Source organism: Eublepharis macularius, chromosome 12 (assembly GCF_028583425.1).
Source record: "Eublepharis macularius isolate TG4126 chromosome 12, MPM_Emac_v1.0, whole genome shotgun sequence".
Taxonomy (NCBI): Eukaryota; Metazoa; Chordata; class Lepidosauria; order Squamata; family Eublepharidae; genus Eublepharis; species Eublepharis macularius.
The window spans coordinates 52,106,116-52,126,530 of record NC_072801.1 but is presented as its reverse complement, the minus strand read 5'-3'; the positions used below and the strand labels follow the sequence as shown (position 1 = coordinate 52,126,530).

Below are 20,415 nucleotides of genomic sequence, written 5' to 3'. Positions count from 1 at the left end.
CCTAGCCAAATTGCGAGGTACTGATTGAACCAGGCCCAACTGTGCAGTGGGGAACCTGCAAGGACTTGCAGGTGGTATGTCATTTCTAAAGATGGGCATGATCCGCATTACGATTAAAAAAAACCCACGATAATGGCGATTGCGACCCGGCGGATCATGATTGTCCACGGCCAATGATCCAGCGATTGGGAGAGGCCTGGATCGTTGCGTTCGGGCTCGGATTGGGGATCCAGACACTCAGGCACCAGCAATCTATTCCCCTGGCAACGGAGCTAGGGGAAAGCCTGAGCTCTGTTTGCCCTCCTTCTGTCGCCCTGGAAACCTGAATGGAAGCCCAGCTTTCCTTGATAAGCAGGGCTTCCTTCCAATCACGGAGCAGCAAAGTAGTCACAAGTTGGGAGAAGACACCCAGGGGAGGGAGGGGGAAGGGGGTGTTCTGTAGCCATGGGCACTCCAATCTCATCCCTGCAAACCCTGATAGGCAGCTCTGACGGCCAAACACAGACCTCCTGTGTGGCTGAATGGGACCTGAGGGGAGGCGGCTCATCACCACCTCCCCGTGCTCGCCAGGCCCGGCAGCCGGCGCCACCTTCCCACATAGCTGGGAATAGCACGCGGCCCGATTTGGCCTCCACAATCCACGGATCGGGAACGGGAGATGATTGGTGTGGATCGTTAATTCGGGATCATCCACGATCAGCTGGATCGTTATTTTTTTTTTTGATCATGCCCATCTCTAGTCATTTCCCCCTGAATCCCCTCCCGACACTCTTTCCTCTTTTCCTCCTTCTAGCAGCTCTAGTATCCTTCCCTTTCTCTGCTTCCTTCTCTTTTTCCCATCCTCCAATCAACTCCCATTTATCTGCTCCCCTCCCCAACTCTAAGCTGTATTTATTATTTATTTACTTCATTTTTATCCCATCTTTCTCCACAATGGGGATTCAAAGCACCTTACATCATTCTCCTTTCCTCTGGGCCTGGGTAAGTCACGCAAGTTGCATGGTAGCAAGTCATCTAGTCATCTAGTGCTTGCTGCCAGACCTGTCCCCATAGAATATTCCTTCAAAACAGCCCTGGAGAGGGAAATGCCCCCTCCCTCAGCCTTTTACTGGCAGAATCCAAGTATTGCTAAGATTAGCTATGCTGTTGTGATTGCCTAGAAATGGCCACTGAGGGCATCTGTTTCTTAACGCTACAGATACTACTTTTATCATTTTGTATTTTTAAAAATTCTCCCAATGTGTGTGTGTTTAGATTTCATTCCTCCCCCACCCCTCCCCAAAACTCTAGGCTTTTCTCAGGTTTGTAGAAAGATCTGTCTTGTCTGTCCATACCCACAGTATCTGGATTTAAGTAATCACAGATGGGGACATGTTAAGAATTAGGTATCTTGATTAATTGATATTATCCAGCTAGACAATCTTGAAGATTTAATTAGGGGGGGGGGATATGCTGACTGCACCCTCCCACTTGTCCATGATGCTGTTACTGAGGATCTAGTGAGCTCCAAGAACAAAAGCTTTGAGGGAGGAGAGGAAAAAAGAAAGTTGCGCTCTGCAAAATCCTCACTTACCACTGTTGTTGACAAAATTGAGGCACAACTTTTTTTCTCCATAAAGTTCACACGCTGTTCCCTGTATCTTTCCTTCTTTCAATCATGATAGTTCTGGCCTGGGGGAAATAATTGCTCATTCAAATAGCCTATTTATGCGAGCCATATAATATGAGAACCATAAACTCATGAGTGATTGTGTAATTATTTTATTTCATCAAAAATTAGGACACACCTGAGACCATGAAGGTGACTTTCCCTGAGTTAGACCATTTGTTTATCAAGGTTGGTATTGGCCATTTCCACATACGTTGAATAATACATATTTAATGCACTTTAGCAATCCTTTGGAAGTGGATTTTTTGTTTCACATACAAATGATCACTAAAGAGCACTGAAAGTGCATTATCTAACGTGTGGAAACAGCCTTTGTCTACTCTGACTGGTAGCAGGAGCTCTCTGGGATTTCTTTCATATCAGTCAGTACCTAATACTTTTAACACCAGATGCTAGGAGTTTAAGCTGGGGTCTTCTGCATCCAAATCAGATGTTCTACCACTGAGTCATGGGCCCTCCTTGCAGCCACACTCTTGCCAGAATTTACAACTGGCAGATTATACATCAAATATTACCTAAAGAAATAGCTTTCCCCCCACAAGTTGCCTGGTGAACTATTATCAGAACCACCCAAGGTGTCTTTGTTCTCTTCACTAGTTTCTACAACTATGATAATAGAACCTTTTAACAAATACATACATTTTTAAAATAGGTACAATTGTTTTATTTTCTACAAAGCTTTGGTAGGAATAAATAACTGTATAATTCTTATATTTTCCTTATATATCAGTAGGAAATGACATCATCATGGTGAGTGAGAATACAACTATAGTGACACACTTCATCATTTTGGGATTCCCAGGTCTGAAGAAACTTCAGCTTCTTGCATTTACTGTGGGGTTGATTGTCTACATCTTGACCTTTTGTGGACACTTCATCATTATTACTATAGTACGTATTGAACAACGCCTCCACACTCCCATGTACTTCTTCCTCAGTAACTTTTCTTTCCTGGAGATATGGTACTCCTCTAATATTGTTCCCAAGATGCTAGAAGTCTTTTTGGACAAAAACACATCTATCACTTATGCTGGCTGTATTACCCAGCTGTATATCTTTATTACCCTAGGAACAGCAGAATGTTTCATTCTGGCAATCATGGCGTATGATCGTTACTTAGCCATATGCAACCCTCTGCGCTATCCAACTCTCATGACTAACAAACTGAGTCTTCAACTGGCTCTATGTTCTTGGGTTGGTGCTGTCATTATCAACATTCCACCACTTGTCTCAATTTGTAGACTGCCATTTTGTGGGCCCAATGAAATCAATCACTTCTTTTGTGATGTACCCCCTTTATTGAAACTCTCTTGCCTAAACCCACATGAAGCTGAACTGTCCAGTTTCATGGTGGCCACCAGCGTCATTGTTACTTCTTTCTTCCTCATATTGGTGTCTTACATCTTCATTATAATCACTGTTTTGAAAATCCCCTCCTCTGCTGGACGCCAAAAAGCTTTCTCAACTTGTGGGTCTCATTTGGCTGTGGTGACTATTTTCTATAGCACCCTGATGTTTATGTATGTGCGTCCAACATCCAACTTTTCAGTTGATTCCGTGAACTTTAACAAAGTCATATCTATGTTCTACACTGTTATCACCCCCATGCTAAACCCAATCATTTACTGCTTGAGAAACAAGGAGGTCAAAGATGCTCTATGGAAAGCAACTGGGAGAAAGGGTATGCTTGCGGAAAGGTCAAGTATCATAAAAACAGGGATGATGAGAGATGCCGATAAGAATGATATATGGAAAACCAATTTGAAGAGAGGGTGAAAAAATTCCTTAAGTCTGAAGAGATAAAGAGAGAAATATTTTTTAGAGTATATAATTGCTTTCTTATAAAATACTAGTTTATGCTGCAAACGGATGAAATCAACAGCAGATTGTAAACAGGCTTTCTCTGTGTTGGTCCCTATCCTGTGGAATATCCTGCCTAAGGAGGTCAGGAGAGCCCCCATTCTCATGGCTTTCTACTCAAATGTGAGGGATGTATTGTAGGGATGGGGTCTCAGGTGCTTTGCTAATGAGTAGACATGGGCATGAACCCAAAAAAATTAATGAACCAGTGGTTCACAGTTCAGTGCCGATGACAATCTCAGTCGTGAACAGCAATGAATATTTTCCGTTGCTGAACTGGTTTATGGGGTGCAGAATGGCCCCTGTGGCACTTAGAGAGCCCATATTCTTTTTTTTTTTTGAAAATTTTTTTATTGGGTTAGGATCAATTATTTTCACATTACAATCAATTCTCCCATTTCCCAATTTCTAACCCCCTCCCTTTCCCCCCCTTTTTGTTGACTTCCAACAGTTTTCCAACCCTTTGTCCCTTTTCCCTTACTCCTTTTATATTCCTCTATCTAACAAATATATATTCTCCCTTTATTCTAAGCAATAATTCTTTAACTATTTTTGATACTCTGTACCCTAACTTTGAGTCCCTTTTTCCATATTGGATAGACAATTTATCTCATTTTTCATAATTTCAGACATTTCTATAGATCATAAGAGAGCCCATATTCTCGGGGAGTGTTTTGCAGGCTCTCCTACAGCCATCACCCAAGTTTGGTCAAGAGGGATCTTGGAGTTATACCCTCTCCAATCCAAAGCCCCCAGGAAGCTCCCACAAAAATCCAAGCTCAATTACACTCTCTGTCTCTCCCCAAAGGCTAGCAAGTAGCAAGCAACAGCTCTGTCACATTCCACTGCTTGCTGAAAGTGAAACCCAGCCTGGGAGCCCATGGATATTTATAAACACAGGTCCCATTGAACAACACAGGAGGTCTGTGTTTGGCCATCAGAGCTGCCTATCAGGGTTTGCAGGGATGAGATTGGAGTGCCCGTGGCTACAGAACACCTCCTTCCCCCTCCCTCCCCTGGGTGTCTTCTCCTAACTTGTAACTGCTTTGCAGCTCTGTGGTTGGAAGGAAGACCTGCCAATCAAGGTAAGCTGGGCTTCCATTCGGGTTTCCAGGGCGACAGAAGGAGCGCAGACAGAGTTCAGGCATTCCCCCAGCTCTGTTGCCAGGGTAATTGATTGCTGGCGCCTGACTGTCTGGCTTCCTGAACCGCTGCCGAATGCACCAAACCAGGCCTCTCCCGAACACTGGTTCATTTGCCATGGACAATAACGAACTGCCAGATCGCGATCACACGATCGCCAATTTCGTGGGTTTTTGAAGTTCGTAATGTGGTTTGTGCCCATTTCTACTAATGAGTTAGGGAACATAGACTTCATCACTATACTGCCTCACATATTATCTGTTGCTTTAAATATGTATGTCTATGTACCACCTGTGCTCCATGTTGTCTATTGTCTGTTCTAGAATTGATTATGGTCTGTTTCAGTATTTTTTCTACTCTCTATTGGATTCTTGTTAATTCTATGTCTTTTAAATTTGTATCTATTTAACCTATGGCATTATTTATGGAAATATCCTTGATACTCTTTTAAAATGTACTTGATACTGATTGTACTAATCTCATACAGTGTAATCCACCTTCGGTGTCAGTGAAAAAGGTGGACTATAAATTACATGCATACATACATACATACATACATACATACATACATACATACATACATACATACATTTGCTATGTGATTTCCTACAGCTATTCTTCCTACATCAATTTAAATATCCAGTTAATGAAATTCTATCACTTCCTTTTTCATCTTCCATTCACCATGATAAGTTTGTTTGCTTCTCTATCCAATGGTGCAGTACTCATATAACAAAGTGGGCTGGTTGCTGCAGAGCTTAGATACATGGGAAACTAGCCCAGAAGGGTATCCTTCATCAGTTTTGTTTTCACTACATCCCTACTACTGGAAATACTGAGAATCCTGCCTGGGTGAAACTATATATTATTGTCTTATTTCAATGTACACATGACTAGAAACAGTAAAGTAATGAACTGGTCTGTAATCAAAAGATTTTATAATACAATAAATCTGTTAAACTTTGAAGCACCACAAGTCTTGCCATTTTCTTCATTATGAAGACAAATTCTTATATGTAGCGTCAACTCTAGCCAACTGTTTCACTGTGTCTCACCAAACTCTTTTCAGAAGTACAGCCCCCATCTTATTTGGATTTTTACATACAGATGCCATAATCCCCAGCATAGCATTTTTGGGTGGTCAAAAGGGGCCCCTTCTGCCTTTTATACTAGCAGAAAAGCTGATTGGTTCCCAATATAATTGATTTTGAAGGTAGGATACTCATTTCACTATCTGAGCTGCCACCACTTCCATGGCTTCTTGTAAGTCAACTTTTACTTCTGCTGTAAATAGCAGAGGGATGTTTGGGAGCTAAACTCTGTCAGGATAGTCCATTTCTCTTCATATTTGGGATTGACAGTTTTGAAACCTCAGTTTTCTTTTTTCCTCATGTATTCTGCCTGCCAAAAACAGACCACTAGCGGTGGGGAGTTGTGCTTCTGCAGATACCCTGGGCCAGGATGTTCCAATTCCTTTCATGTCTGGCACAGCAATCCCCAGAAACTGGTGACTAATTTAAGAGCTCTTTGCTTTATTTTCAAACATGGAACATGGTGTCCAATTTTCAAATGACTAGTTTTATTTTCTGATGAGTTGAGTCTGGCCCTGACAACAGTGGAGTCCAATGCAAAAGCAGGGGGCAGGGGTGTCTGGAGAATATATAGGCCAAGATTTTCCAGTTCCCTTCATATTTAGCACTGCAGCTTCCATGATCATCCTGAAATTGGCATCCAATTTTGAGACTCCTAGCTTCGTTTTCTGAGGAGTTATGTGTTCCACAGGTGGACAAACTGAGGGACAGAGGTACGGACAGTTCCTTTCATTGTTATAGATGCCATTTCCTGTTTCCCTATGACAATTTCCTCCCACTAAATGGATGCTGTTTCTTTCATCAATTGCATACAAATACTGTATCATTTAAAACTGGTGTAAAATGGTGTTAAAATGCTATAAAATTAATTGGAAACAACAGCAATGAAAATGAATCAAAACATAAGATCACAAAAAGTAAGAGGTAATATTGGAAGATCCCAGAGATAAATGAAAGGTCAGCTTGGCTAGGGCAAAGCATGCCACGTTTTCAGTGAGATGGGGCTCTAAACAATTGTCAGCTTGCAGGGAAGGAGGGTTGCTGCCTTTTGATGCTTGCTGGTTTGAAATATGAATAGGGAAAGATCTGAGACATAAGGGACATGGGAAAAAAGGAACAGGGGAAGCTGAAGAGAAAGTCATTGGAGGAAAAATGGATGGAAGAAGCAGAGGCAAAGGAAAAAACAGCAAAGTGAACAAGAAGGCACAAACATGCATTATTGGAGGAGTTTTTCCCTAGCCAAATTGGTCTTCCATTTCCCTCTAGGAATATTTGAGAGCCAGCATGGTTCAATGGTGAGTGTCTGACTAGGATCTGTGTGGTCCAGATTCGAATCCCCACTCTGCCATGGAAGTTTGCTGGATGACCTTGGGCCAGTCTCAGCCTAAGTTACTTCATAGGTAAGGATAAAATGTGAGGATAAAAGGAAGAGGATAAAATGTGCAGATAAAAGGAGAAGAGAACAATGTAATCCATTTTGGGTCCCCATTGGGAAGAAAGGTATGGTATAAATGGAATAAATCAATAAGATTATGGGGGAAGGCTAAGTAAAAAAAAATCTCAGAATAAAATCTAGTGTCAAGAAGGTTTAGGGCAGAAGGTGAAAGAAGAGGTGTTGTGAGATTGCTGGGAAGTTGAAATGCTAAGTGAATGGGATGCTGTGGAATAAAGACGGTATTGCTACTGACCTGGGCCGATTCCAGACGGCCCTCCCCATGCTGAAACGTCGTGCGTCGTCGCACGGAAAACGCGAAATATCACATTTTCTCACGCGAGTTTTGCGCAACGTCGCGCAAAACTCGCACGAGAAAACACGATATTTCGCATTTTCCGCGCGATGACGTGTGACGTTTTGGCATAGGGAGGGCAGTCTGGAATCGGCCCTGCATTCCCTTCTCCCACCTATTTGTTTGCAAGCACGCTGCCATCCATGCTTCCAGCAATACATTCTGTCCATCATTTTGGGGGAAAGGATGTGCAAGTGATACAGGCAGCTGTGAATGCAGGCAGTGAGAAGATTCATGAAGGGATATGGGAAGGATGCACAGGCATGTGAATGCGCAGGTGGGGGAGGTCTGGTGGCAGGCTGAGGGCCAAGCTACACATGACAAATGGCACTTGAACGGCAAGTGTATTTCTCCCTGTTCACTTGCCCTCCACTCAATCCGCTTGCCGTTCAAGTGTCATTCGTCATGTGTAGCTTGGCCCTCAGAAGGGCAGGGTCCCTGGGGACTCTCTGCTCAGGGCCTCCCAAATTCTGTAACCAAGCCCTGAGAGCAACAGGTGAGACTGAGATGGAGAGGGACAGAAAAGTTTAGAAAATGACCTGCAGCGGAGGGGAAAAACTACCCCTTTCTGAAGAACTAAGGAATGGGAGTGGTTGAGTGTTGTTTGCAGGGGAGTAGACCAGACAGATATTTCTTTATTCATTTATTCTTACTTAGAATAGTTTTGAGCTGGGTGGGGGAATTGGTGCAGGGAGCGAAGCAAAGCTAAACATCATATACGGAGCTACACAGCCTGTGTTATGGCTATAGGGGCTCTGGTCAATCCAAGGACAGAAAAGAGATTTTCACAGTATCACCTGATTAGTGTGCCTAAATACAATGAATAGGTTTTGGCAAAATCAAGCTCTGACTTCCACCAGTATGCTAATAATCTAAAACAAATTATGTATAGTATTTACTTGCTTCCAAATATTTTCCCAAGAGCCCTTTTCACTTCCTTATTTTTCAGGCTGTATATAATCGGGTTCAACATGGGAGTCAAAATACTGTACTGGACAGAGAAGATTTCATCCAATGTCATTGAAGACACATTGCTGGGTTTCATGTATTGAGACATTCCTGTCATGTATAGTAAGCCAACCACAATGAGGTGGGAGCTACAGGTAGAGAAGGCTTTGTTCCTGCCTTCTGCCGAGTGGATCTTCAGGATGGTGGAGATTATGTGAATATAGGAGACAAGTGTTGGAAGAAAGGACCCAAGTCCAAAAATTGCAACAGAAGAAAAAAGGATCACATTATTTAGAAAAGTGTCTGAACAAGACGATTTCAGTAGTGGTGGAAGTTCACAGCTAAAGTGACTGATTTCACGGAAGCCACAGAACTGTACATTTAATGTTGGCACTGTGTTTATAATTGCAAAAAGGAAGCCCATTATCCATGCGCCCATCACCAAGTAAGTGCATGTGGCTTTGTTCATGATCACAACATAGTGCAGGGGGTGACACACAGCAGTGTATCTGTCATAAGCCATTGCAGAAAGAATGAAAACCTCTGTGACACTCAACAGAAGGCTGAAAAACATCTGTGTAAGGCAGCCAACAAAAGATATTGTCTTCTGCTTTGTTAGCAAATTCACCAACATTTTAGGGACGATGTCTGTAGAATAACAAATGTCAACAAAGGACAGATGAGTCAGAAAGAAATACATGGGAGTATAAAGTGATGGGTCCATTCTTATGACCAGAATGATTGTCAAGTTTCCTGACAATGTGATTAGGTAAATGGTGGAGAACACAAGAAAGAAGAAAATCTGCAGTTGAGGGTCCTTGGAAAGTCCCAAGAAAATAAACTCTGAGGCACTGGTTTGGTTCTCCATTTATTTTTACCTACCTGTGAAAGAAATAGGAACCAATACATACAAAATTAAACATGATTCAATGCCATTGTTTTCAACTCTTCCATTGCATTTAATTGGACTTTAATATACTTCATTTTGCAAGCACCATATCCACATAAATTATTGATTCATGGACTAACAGACACTCAGACACACACACCTATGCATGTTATGTTGTCTTAGAGAAAAGAAGCACCGTGTGAAAAGTTCAGGACATGGTAACATTGACTCAGGCATTACATTTATAGTTCATATTAAATAAAACAGAAATTTAAGACATGCAACTCGTAATATATTATTTAGCATAATAAAAAAGGAGAGTGTCCCTTGGACCACACAGAAAAGGGTAATGGAACATACAAGGACAAAAATCATGCATGTTGGGAGTTGTAGTGAGGAGGGAACTGGGTGAGATAGAGTGAAAAAGCTTGCTAGATCACACCCATACTATTCTAGTAGTTAGCAAGCAGAGTTTGAAATGGACCAGATGTTCCTTAGAAGTTTTGCAAGTGATCCCCAATGAGATAAATAATATTGTGCAAACATTTCTGGAAGATAGGCTATCCTACATTACTGGCCTTCTCTTGTAATGCACCCTGTATGAACTGAGTGTGTACTCTAGAATTCTCCAAGAAATTTCTGTGATGTGCAGGGATAATGTGTCATCTATGTTAGGGTTCCTCAGCAGATTAGTCAACACATTGCTTTGAGGTACAACACAAACACTCCTCTGCTGCTGTGTATAGTTTTGTGAGCCGGAGATGCCTATCATAAGCTAACATTGCTGATAAATTTACTTTTTAAAGAACTGATCATTGTGGTAGTGGTGGCCAACAGATATGACCATATTTTAAAAGATGGAAGAACTCACCTGTTCTGGTCACAAGCAATGGGATGGAATAAAACATCCTATACAATGAACATTGAAGTTAGAAGGAGAAAAACCAAAACCCAAACCTAATCCAGGTAGAATCCATGAGTTCTTTCAAAACTTGATGGAATGCATTGTGAGTATATGTTCTCTGTTTTATGAAAACATATCGTTCCCCAAACAATGACAGATACATGAATCCTCAGAGGGAATAGCTAGTTCCACCTGGAACTATTTGTTCACATCTCTCTTCTTCAGCAAATAATACATTACAATCAGCAGGTGTTATTACATCACAAGTTTGGCAATGGAGAGCTTGCTGAACAATGCAAAAGTTGGCAAGCACCTACAATATGGCACATTTGAATGCCCAATTCTATTTTTCCCTGAATCTCAGAATTTTTTTTGCCAGCACACATTTGAAGATTATGTGGGCATCTTATGAACTGTGATTTCAGTTCATGTCTAATCTCAGTCATGACATGAGTATTTATTGATCAGTTATTGGATGCAACTGATTGTAAGTTGCTATATAATGTGTTTATGGGGAACAGTGAAGTAGTTCTGCCAATGAGGTGATTCTGCCCAGATCCAGTAACCACTGCATTTTGTCTCTATAGATCCTGGCCCAAAAACAAAGAAGTTATGCTCAGCCACAAGCCTTTTATCATCACTTTAGACACAAGAAGGAAGCCTGACTTGGAATCTGTTATAAGGCCAGGACTTGTCACATGACATTCTCTGACCATCAGCTGTTCTGGTGGTGGTGGTTGAGTCTGGCTTTCTTTCTTGCAAACCTTCTCTTTTAAGCTGAGCTCAAAAATGCTGCCAAGTGGCTAGATGACATAAACCTATCTGAGCTGTAAAACTGGAGAATGGAATATCAAGCCCTGTTCTGAGTGCTTGAGAAACTACAGAGAAGTGAACTCAGCCATAGGTCTAGCCAGAAACCCATGTCAGAAACGGGATCAAAAGTATTTCACAGTCTGCCAAACCAAGAGTCCTGAAGGAAAGGAGGACAAAGAAAGTTGTGTACAAGATGGAATTGGGGGGAGACAACAGCAGTAAATAGATGTGCTGAAATGTCCTCTGCTGAACAAGCTTTAAAGACAGTTGGTGGCTGGAGATCTCCTGGAATTGCAATTAACTCCAGGAAACAGAGATCAGTTCCCCTGGAGGAAATGGCTGCCTTGGAAGGTGGGCACTTTGGCATTATACTCAGCTGAGGTCCATCCCTTCCCCTTCCCTTCCTAAACCCCACTTTACCCCAGCTTCACCCTTAAAATCTTCAAGAATTTCCCTATCCAGAGCTGGCAACCTTAACTTTAAAGGAACAGTACCATTGCTGTTCTTTGCACCCTAACAGCAGGACTTTGCACTTTTATGTTTCATTCATTATCTGGCTGTAATTCTTACAATAGCTCTATAATGTAAAACATTCTTTTTATCCTCACATTACAGGGGAAGCAGAGGCTGAGAGAGTGGAATTTGCCTAAAGCCGTCTGTAGAGTTTGTGGTAAAAATGAAATGTGGATTACCTTGCTGCTTCAAAGGGAGACATTACCAGCCTGCCTGGGACCAAATGATATTTGACTGCACATCTTCCCAGAACCAGCTCCTACAGTGGCCATTCCTTGTGGTCATTATGGAACAGTTATATACTGGAGCGGATTGCAAAGCAAAAATGGCAGTGGAAAAGAGAGAGGAAGAGCTAGCCACTGGCTTGCCAAGGGCTGCAGTCTTGTAGTGCTGGGTTGTGCACAAGGGTTGCCAGCCTTCAGGTGGATGCTATGGCAATATACCCTGTTGAGGTCTCTCCCCTTCCCAAACTTCACCCTCTCAGGGCTCCATTCCAAAAATCTCCAGGCATTTCCCAACCTAGAGCTGAGACTATGGTTACCAGGCCTGCCTTGGCAACCAGTGGGAGACTAGCTGGGGCAGGAACATCTGGGGCAGCTGTCAGCAACAGTGTGGGATTTATTATAAAACCATAGTTTTTAGCAATTCCTTGAGAGGACTGAATCACATCCAGGTTTTCCAGAAGGGATGTCATGTCTCACTGATGGCATTTTTAAAAACTTTTTCCTTTATCGTGCTGGACACTTAGGGTCAAGCTAAACATGCAGGTTTCCAACTCGAGTTCTCTGCAGCTACACAGCAGCTTTGGGGAATAGCTGTTTAGAAAAATACAGGAGAGACATAATGGCCTCAGAATGCCTCTGCAGGGGGAAGAGAGGCTCCCTCAAGCCACTTTCCTATGTTAAAAGAGTACAGGAGGAGGGTTTTTGGTCCATCTAGCACATAATGTCATACCTTGACTGGTAGTGGATTTCAGATTTCAGCCACTGATTTTTCCCAGCTCTGCTGTCAGAGACCATTTATCTGGAGATGTCAGCCACTGAACTTAGGTATCTTCTGCATGAACCACCCTCTTAATTGTGGTGGTGGAGAGGACTAGAGATGAGCACAAGCTGGTAAAAAAACTGAACCATGTGGTTCGTGGTTTGTCAAATTTCATGAACCAAGAACCATGAACTTTCACAAACCTGCCCCTGGTTCGTGAACCGGATTGTTTGGTTTGTGAAAACGCCATATCCAGGTAAAAAAAAAAACATCACTTCTGGGTCAGCAGAAGGTCACTTCTGGGCCAGCAGAAGGTCTGCAGGAAGTCCATCCCCTGCTGCCTAGGAAACTGATTGACTGGCACCAGGCTGTCTGCAGTGACAAACCAAAAAATGAACCAAACTTAAACCAAACCAAACATAAAAATGAACCAAACCTAAATGAACCAGCCTAAAGTTCGTGGCGGTTCGTCAGAAATGGGATCTGATGAACCGCTGGTTTGTGAACCATGAACTGTCCTGGTTCATGCTTAATTTTGGTTTGTATTTCGGTTTGTGCCCATCTCTAGTGAGGACACACCGTATCTGGAGTGTACTCTACTGTTGTCATCAACAATGTGTTGTTCTTTAAAGTGTCAAATAACTCCAGGTTCCTAGACGGGTAGCCCTTTTAACATTTGTAATAAATTCTTCAATAATTTTAAGAATGAACTGAAAGAACATATAACTTAAGCATGAAAGAGCACACAAATAAGTTTAATAATGTTAATTGAACATCTGTTAAGCACAGTGCCGGGCATTACAGGAATATTCGTTAATTAATGGATGATTAGTATAGGGTTTTTCCCCCCAAATAAAAACACTGAACAGAAAAGATCTTCATAAAAACACAGATAATGAATCACAAACTTCTATATGCTTTCAGATTATAAAATGAAAAGATATTTCTGTTTTTTAAAATATATTTGCATCTCTTTCCCTACATTTTTTGTTTATTTGATCATTTTGCTATAGCTCACAATTTATATAAGTTTTTCTAACACTGTTTCTCATATTTCAAAACATAACTGTTATTGTGAAAAACTAAGCATAACAAAATAAAGCAGGCAAAATATTGTAGTCTTATTTTTTTAACCTCATGTTTTGATGCCAATACTTTGAATTTATTATTAGTTTGGACCAAAACAAAGGATACATTCCAAAACTCATTACTGGAATTTAAAACTCATAACCCCCAATTAAGGGTGTACATGCACAGAACAAGGCCTTTGTATATGTGTCCTTAGTTGCCCATACAGAAAAACAATGCATGCAGTCAGGGAATCTATGTGGCTTCCACAAATATATATCCTGCACTTGCCAGGTAGGATGCATTCAACTTCATACATTCAACTTCACTGAAAAAATTAGTGATGAAATTGGTCATATTTTTATGGGGAGGGAGCAAGACACATTCAATCTCTCTTGTTGTCCCCTTCCCCATTATGAGTAGATGACTCCACTGACGTCAGTAATCTGAAGTCTGGGCTAGCCATGCAGCAGATTGCGATGGTAATGAGGAGTCAGAGGTGGAAGAACGGGCTGTACTGTTTCAGAATGCAGATGAGGGATTATGGCCACAATCCCTATGGATGGTGACCTGAGAGTAAATCCTATTGAACTCAATGGTATTTGCTTCTGAGTAGATCTGCTTAGGATTGCTTCCTACATTTCTGTAAATGACCAATTCATATGCACTGTGCAGTGGTACTGCCCATTCTGCTCTCTCAGTCATTCTGCTGCATGTGTAGATTGGGTCTGAGGGGAAATATATGAAGGTCTACTTAATGAAACGTAATTCATGAACTATGTACTCAGCAGCCTATTATTATATGTTTATAGGTAAATAGAGAACAACATTTCTGTTTTTAGAGGTCACCATATCCGTACTGTCATGGCCGCCTGATTGCTTCCGCACAAGTATAAGTCTCTGAGATACTTGTGAACTCTTGGAAGGAACATGTGGTGTTATGTACCCCAAATCTTTGTTGGACATGAAACAACCAGAGGTCCACTTCCATGTTAATTCAGCAATCCCAATTAACACAGCAACTGCATCTGTAACTCACTCAGGTCATGTCTAGCTCTTTTAATACCACCCCCCCCCATCCTGTATCACTTTAAGGTTTATTTCTGAGGAATGTTTTCTTCAAAGCCTCTTTTACATCCTTGTTCCTCAGTGTATATATCATTGGATTTAACAGTGGAGTTATCACTGAGTAAAAAACAGCCACTACTTTGTTGGCATTTGATTTGTATTTCACTGCTGGACGGACATACATGAAAATGAGGGTCCCAAAATAGATAGTGACTACAGAGAGATGTGAGGCACATGTAGAGAATGTTTTCCTCCGGGCTGCAGCAGAAGACATTTTTAATATGGTGACTACAATGTGCATATAGGAAGCTAGAGTGAATAAAAGAGCAGCCATTACAATGATAGAGCTAAAGCTGTAGCCCACAACCTGGATAGCATAAGTGTCAGTACAAGCAAGACGAAATATCTGCCCAGCATCACAGAAGAAGTGGTTAATCAAATTGGGGCTGCAAAAGGAAATTTTAGCTAGCATGAAAGATGGAAAAGTAGGGCATATAAATCCTACAAACCAGCACAGGATAGCCACATTTTTACATGTCTTAGGGTTCATGATGGTGGAATAGCGTAGTGGGTTGCAGATTGCTAGGTACCTGTCGTAAGCCATGACTGTAAGGATGAACAGTTCTATGGCAGCAAAGGCAAAGAAGAAGTAATATTGGGTGATACAACCCGGGACTGAAATGGCCCTCTTGTCTGCCAGGAGGTTCGCCAACATCTTCGGCACTGTGACAGTAGTATACCAGACCTCGACCATTGACAGATTGCAGATGAAGAAATACATGGCAGTCTGGAGGCGTGAATCCACCACCACAATGACAATGATCAGCAGGTTCCCCAGAAGCGCCAGGATGTAGATGATTAAGAACAGCACAAACAGTGCAGTCTCAAGGCCAAGTACGCTAGTGAAATGAAATGAAGAAAGACAAATTCTGCAACCACAGTTCGGTTTTCCTTCTCCATTATATCAGACAGCTACAGGGACATAAATAATATCAATAACAATAATAATAGTAAATCAAAATGACCATCATAGGACTAAGAATATAAGAGATACTGTGCTGGGTCAGAACAGTGGTCCAACTAGTCTAACATTTGGGTTCACACAAACCGAATTGGTTTGCACATGATAGCCATTGGCTACATTAAATTGTCTCACATACAGAGTTTATGTATCAGATGAGCAGTTTGGTGTTATCAAATAAACTAAGTTTGGTTAAACACATACACACACACGTACAGTGTTAAAGGTGTCTAAAATAATCGGTGCAATATATTATTTTCTCATGTCTGTGAGGACAGAGTACTTCACATAATGATTGACGCCACGGTGATAAATAAACAAGATTTTCATGAGTTTAGATAGTTTAAAGTGATAATTACGAGTTATGTCTATGTGAATTGGGTATGTTCAAGTGTACAGTTCATATTTTGTTGGTGTTTGCATGGCTTATGGCTTCAGCCGGAAAAGCAATAAACATATTATTATATAATGATTGACTTGTAGTTTCGTTGGCTTTGAAAGAGGATTAGACAAATTCATGAAGAATAGTTTCACCAGCTGTGATACATTCAGAGACCATAGCCCTTCAGGTACCACCGGTGAGGGGAAACAATAGTGGAAGGCTATGAGCTCTGTCTACTGGTATCTTGTTGGCACTGGATGAAACAGGAAGGATTCTGGACAAGGTGGACCACTGGTCTGACCCAGCAAGGCTGATCTTATGTTCTTAATTCATGATAACATAATGGCCACCACCATAAATGGCTTTTAATAAAGGATCATATCTCCAAGAAAACCCTGTTGATGACAATTACACATGCCGAGTAAATGATAATGCTATATGCAAGGAGGGAGAAATACACTTGCTGTTCAAGTGTCATTCGTCACTTGTAGCTTGGCCCTAAGTACCTGGGGACACTCAAGTGAACCTCATTTTACATGCCCCCCCTCCAACTTCCCATGCACTTGCTTGCACAGTCACACTTCAATTTGCTTCCCATGAGTACATTCACATTTCATAACTCCTTCTCAACTGCTTAAAGAATACCAGTTTCCTCCACATCCATTCATTAAAATTCAGATATTGATGCTTTCTCACACCTTGGAGAAAGGCAAATTGGCACTTCAGTACTAGTTCTCACAGCAAAAACAGAGCTGGATTGGTGCTTTGCCCTTTGGAATCACTTGCCGATGCAGCCACACAAAGGAAGCTCCCATGAAAGCAGTATTCATGTGCACTGAGCTAGAACTGCCTGCATGTGAATTGAAGACTACACTTACAATCCTAAGTACTTAGAGCCAAGCTACAAGTGAGGAATTACACTTGCCTGGCAAGTGAACAGGCTCACGTGTATTCTTCCCTGTTCGCTTGCCATTCACTTGCACTCCACTTGATCAAGTGGAGAGCAAGTGAACGGCAAGTGAACAGGGAGGAATACATGTGAGCCTGTTCACTTGCCAGGCACGTGTAATTCCTCACTTGTAGCTTGGCTCTTAGTAGTATGTAGAGAGATTCACAATTATTATTAGAAGAATCGATTTTGAAGATGTTCTAACACTGAACTAATGGTTGGCTGAAAGTAGAATGGCTTTTAATAGAATGATACAATTTAGCTTGACCATGTGAAGCTGCCTTGTATAATGATGGCCAGCACCTTGGAAATTTTACCACGGACAGGCTACCAAGAGGAGGAAAGGAAGGAAAGATAAATGTAGATTGGCTGGTGGGTGGAAAGAAGAGAAAGCAACAGAAAATGGAGAGAGGCTATGGGAGCTTTCAGGGAAGAGAAAGAGGAAATTGTGTGGCAGGGGAAAATGAGATGCTGTCTACAAGTCCTTGTATACCCTCCACTTGTGTTCCCTAACATGTTTCCATGGCTGACACATGGTTCAAAATTGTTTCATGGACTGGAATACTAATCACATTGAATGAATCCTATTTCATGAGGATGTTCTGAAATGAAATGGAGGAAGTCTGAAATTTTCCAAGTTAACATTTAGTCCAACTTGAATGAAATGGCAAGGAACATTTTAGATTCCGTAGGTGATTCACAGTGCAGTCCTAAACAGATTTATTTGCTTCTTGTGAGGAAACTTACTATAATCCCAATATTGTAAGAACCCAGTCCAAGACTTTAGTCTATAGTTAAATCAAGGCAGAAAAAACATTGGCAATAACAAAAGCATTCATTAGAGAAAGTCACTCAAATAAACCCTGATGCATTACAGCATATTCAACACCAAGGCATGCAATACAAACTTCAACATTCTCAAATATAGCTTCATACAGAACAACTTGAAAAGATAAATTGTTTATGTTAACTAAATTCGGCACACCCAGCTGCAGCAACGCTGCATTAGCTGGGGGCCGTGCATTCCAGCCTGGCATGGAGGAAGAGGCAGTCCCCCTTCCTGCGCATATGGGGATTTGGTCAGGAGTGGAGCCATCGCCTTAGCAGGTGGCTCCGCTTTCCCAACCAGCAGTCGCTTCCTTGGCTTGGCCCACCCACCTCACCCTGTTGTAGTGCAGGATTAGCCGGTTGCTATTTCAGAGCCAAGTAGGAATTTTTTGCCCTTATACTCAATTGGATGTATAGTATGGCGTTTTTTTTGCTTACCTTGCACTGCTGGCAGTGGTTTGAAGTTTTTGGCCTGAGTGGTGCCATTGTTTTCCCCTGGCAGGAGATTCTTGGGAAATAGGGAGCGGGCCAGTGAGCACCCAGTGGCACTTCCCCAGCAATGGGGAACAGGAACTGCCATCAGTGTGGTATGCTTGTGACGGCTACCACAGCACGGGCAGATGCCTGAGAGGATCCCCAGGGACAAGTCCTTCCCTCATGCTGTACGGCTGGGGCGTTAGGAGCTTGATGGGGGGATCCATTTGCCTGGCTGGCCGGGTTGCAGCCATTCTATGGATGGCCTACACCCGGGGCTTTGGGGCTTGCCCAGACAGGTCAAGGTTGAGGTCTGCAGAGGACCCTGTGGCTTGACCTGTACCACTTAGTTGGCCCTTGTCATAGTTTTACTTATGGTTATTGTTATCAATAAACAGCCCTTTTCTTCCAAGCCTGTGTCTGTCTCTTCATTCCGGCTAAGGTTGCAATAATTGATAAGTGTATAAAAAGGATTCAAGAAGGTTGACAGTATTTTCCCCAATAACTGACAGGTCATACAAATAAAAAGGTCACCTAGTACCTTCCACTGGCACCTCATGTTATCTGAAAGAAGGAAACATAGTAAGGAAATGATAAGGAGGAGCGTAAAGAAAAACAAAAGTCTGGAATTCAAGATTGTGTTAGAGACACAACTTGCCATGTCTCAAAACACTCCCTTCTGCCCCTTCCTTCAACTGAGACACAGATTCAAAACAACAACTGTCAAGACAAAAATAGATGAAAGGGCACAGTGTTAGGGTTTGCTGAAACTCATGTCTATGGAAATTTGCCTTAAGGTTTAATAGAACCACTAATTAATGAAGGCTTACAGAAAAATCCCCTATCACTTCTCAATTGAAGTCAAGGAGCATAAAAAGGTATAATTCAGCTTGGGACTGCACAATAATTAACCCGATTTCTCTGTTTGCCATGAGTGTAGCTTTCCCCCCACCCAGAGAAGAAAAAAAGTGTTCTGCCACTTGAATAGATGCTTAATGGGATATTATTTACCTGGCAATTTTATTTCCATGCAATGAAAAACTTCTGGTGCCCATTTCCACACAGTAATCTCTCTGTTAAAAAGACAGGACATCATTCTTCAGGGATGTTGTCATTTGTCAACCCTTCATGAGAAACATAAGCCACTGTCATAGACTGATGAACATATGAAGCTCCTTCTAAAGAGTCTGGCCATCTTGATCACTATTGAGTTGCAATGGCTGTCTAGGTTCACAGGGGTAAAAAAGTCTGTTAAAACTACTACTACCTTAGATTTTTTTTAATAAACATGCTGCGCACAAATGAAATAAATAAATGAAATAAATATCCTGTGGCACTGAAATCTATAAGTTAATTAAGCAAGAAGGTAAATAGAATGAAATGCTATAGAAAATCACTTACCTGGAAGCTCCCGAAAAAAGAGCTGAGAGGCTGGAAGTCACTCTGTCTAGTGTTATTATTAGAAATCAGTCCAGATACTTCATGATCAAAAATTAAAATAAAAAATAAATATAACTTTTGCTCCAGCTGTTCTTGGCATGCTGGCACGCTGGCACACTCTCTATTTGCTTTACCAACTGCATCCTATGTATTTAACAGCATCTGATCTGGTGTGCTGTTATTGATCTTTCTGAAACCCAAATGCATAGATGCACGGTTGTTGGAATTTGAGTGGGACTCTAGGGAGGACACTTATTGCATCTTAAATTAGCAATACGGTATTTAGAACGAAGACCCATGAGAATACAAAAGTAGTTTGGTGCATTCAGTTGTGTGTCAGATGGCAATCCACGTGTGTAAGTAAACAAAACACAATTCTGTGCAAAAATACCGGACTTAGGCTAGGGTTACCAGGTTCCCCCTGGGTAGGTGATATTTGCCTTTGTGCATGTGTGCAATTTACTGAGTATGCATTTGCATCACTTGGTGTTTTCACCAATTATTAAGAATTTGCCTGGTCCCATTGCCATCAGTTCCAAGACATGCCAGAACTGACATCATTGCACTCCCATTTCCCTGGTCTT

The 20,415-nt window shown here is 41.7% G+C and overlaps 2 protein-coding genes and 1 pseudogene across 2 annotated transcripts; 1 reads left to right on the top strand and 2 right to left on the bottom strand.

The window, feature by feature from the left end:
• Window positions 1-2,416: 2,416 nt before the first annotated feature.
• On the top strand, window positions 2,417-3,445 carry LOC129339308 (olfactory receptor 6-like). Its single transcript, XM_054993893.1, has one exon. The coding sequence runs from the start codon at window positions 2,417-2,419 to the stop codon at window positions 3,443-3,445; it is 1,029 nt and encodes a 342-aa protein (XP_054849868.1).
• Window positions 3,446-8,445: 5,000 nt separating this feature from the next.
• LOC129340332 (olfactory receptor 5A2-like) lies at window positions 8,446-9,366 on the bottom strand. The gene has a single exon (XM_054995056.1). It carries the CDS (start codon window positions 9,364-9,366, stop codon window positions 8,446-8,448), a length of 921 nt encoding a protein of 306 aa, XP_054851031.1.
• Window positions 9,367-14,759: 5,393 nt separating this feature from the next.
• LOC129339307 (olfactory receptor 6N1-like) lies at window positions 14,760-15,697 on the bottom strand (annotated as a pseudogene).
• Window positions 15,698-20,415: the final 4,718 nt, after the last annotated feature.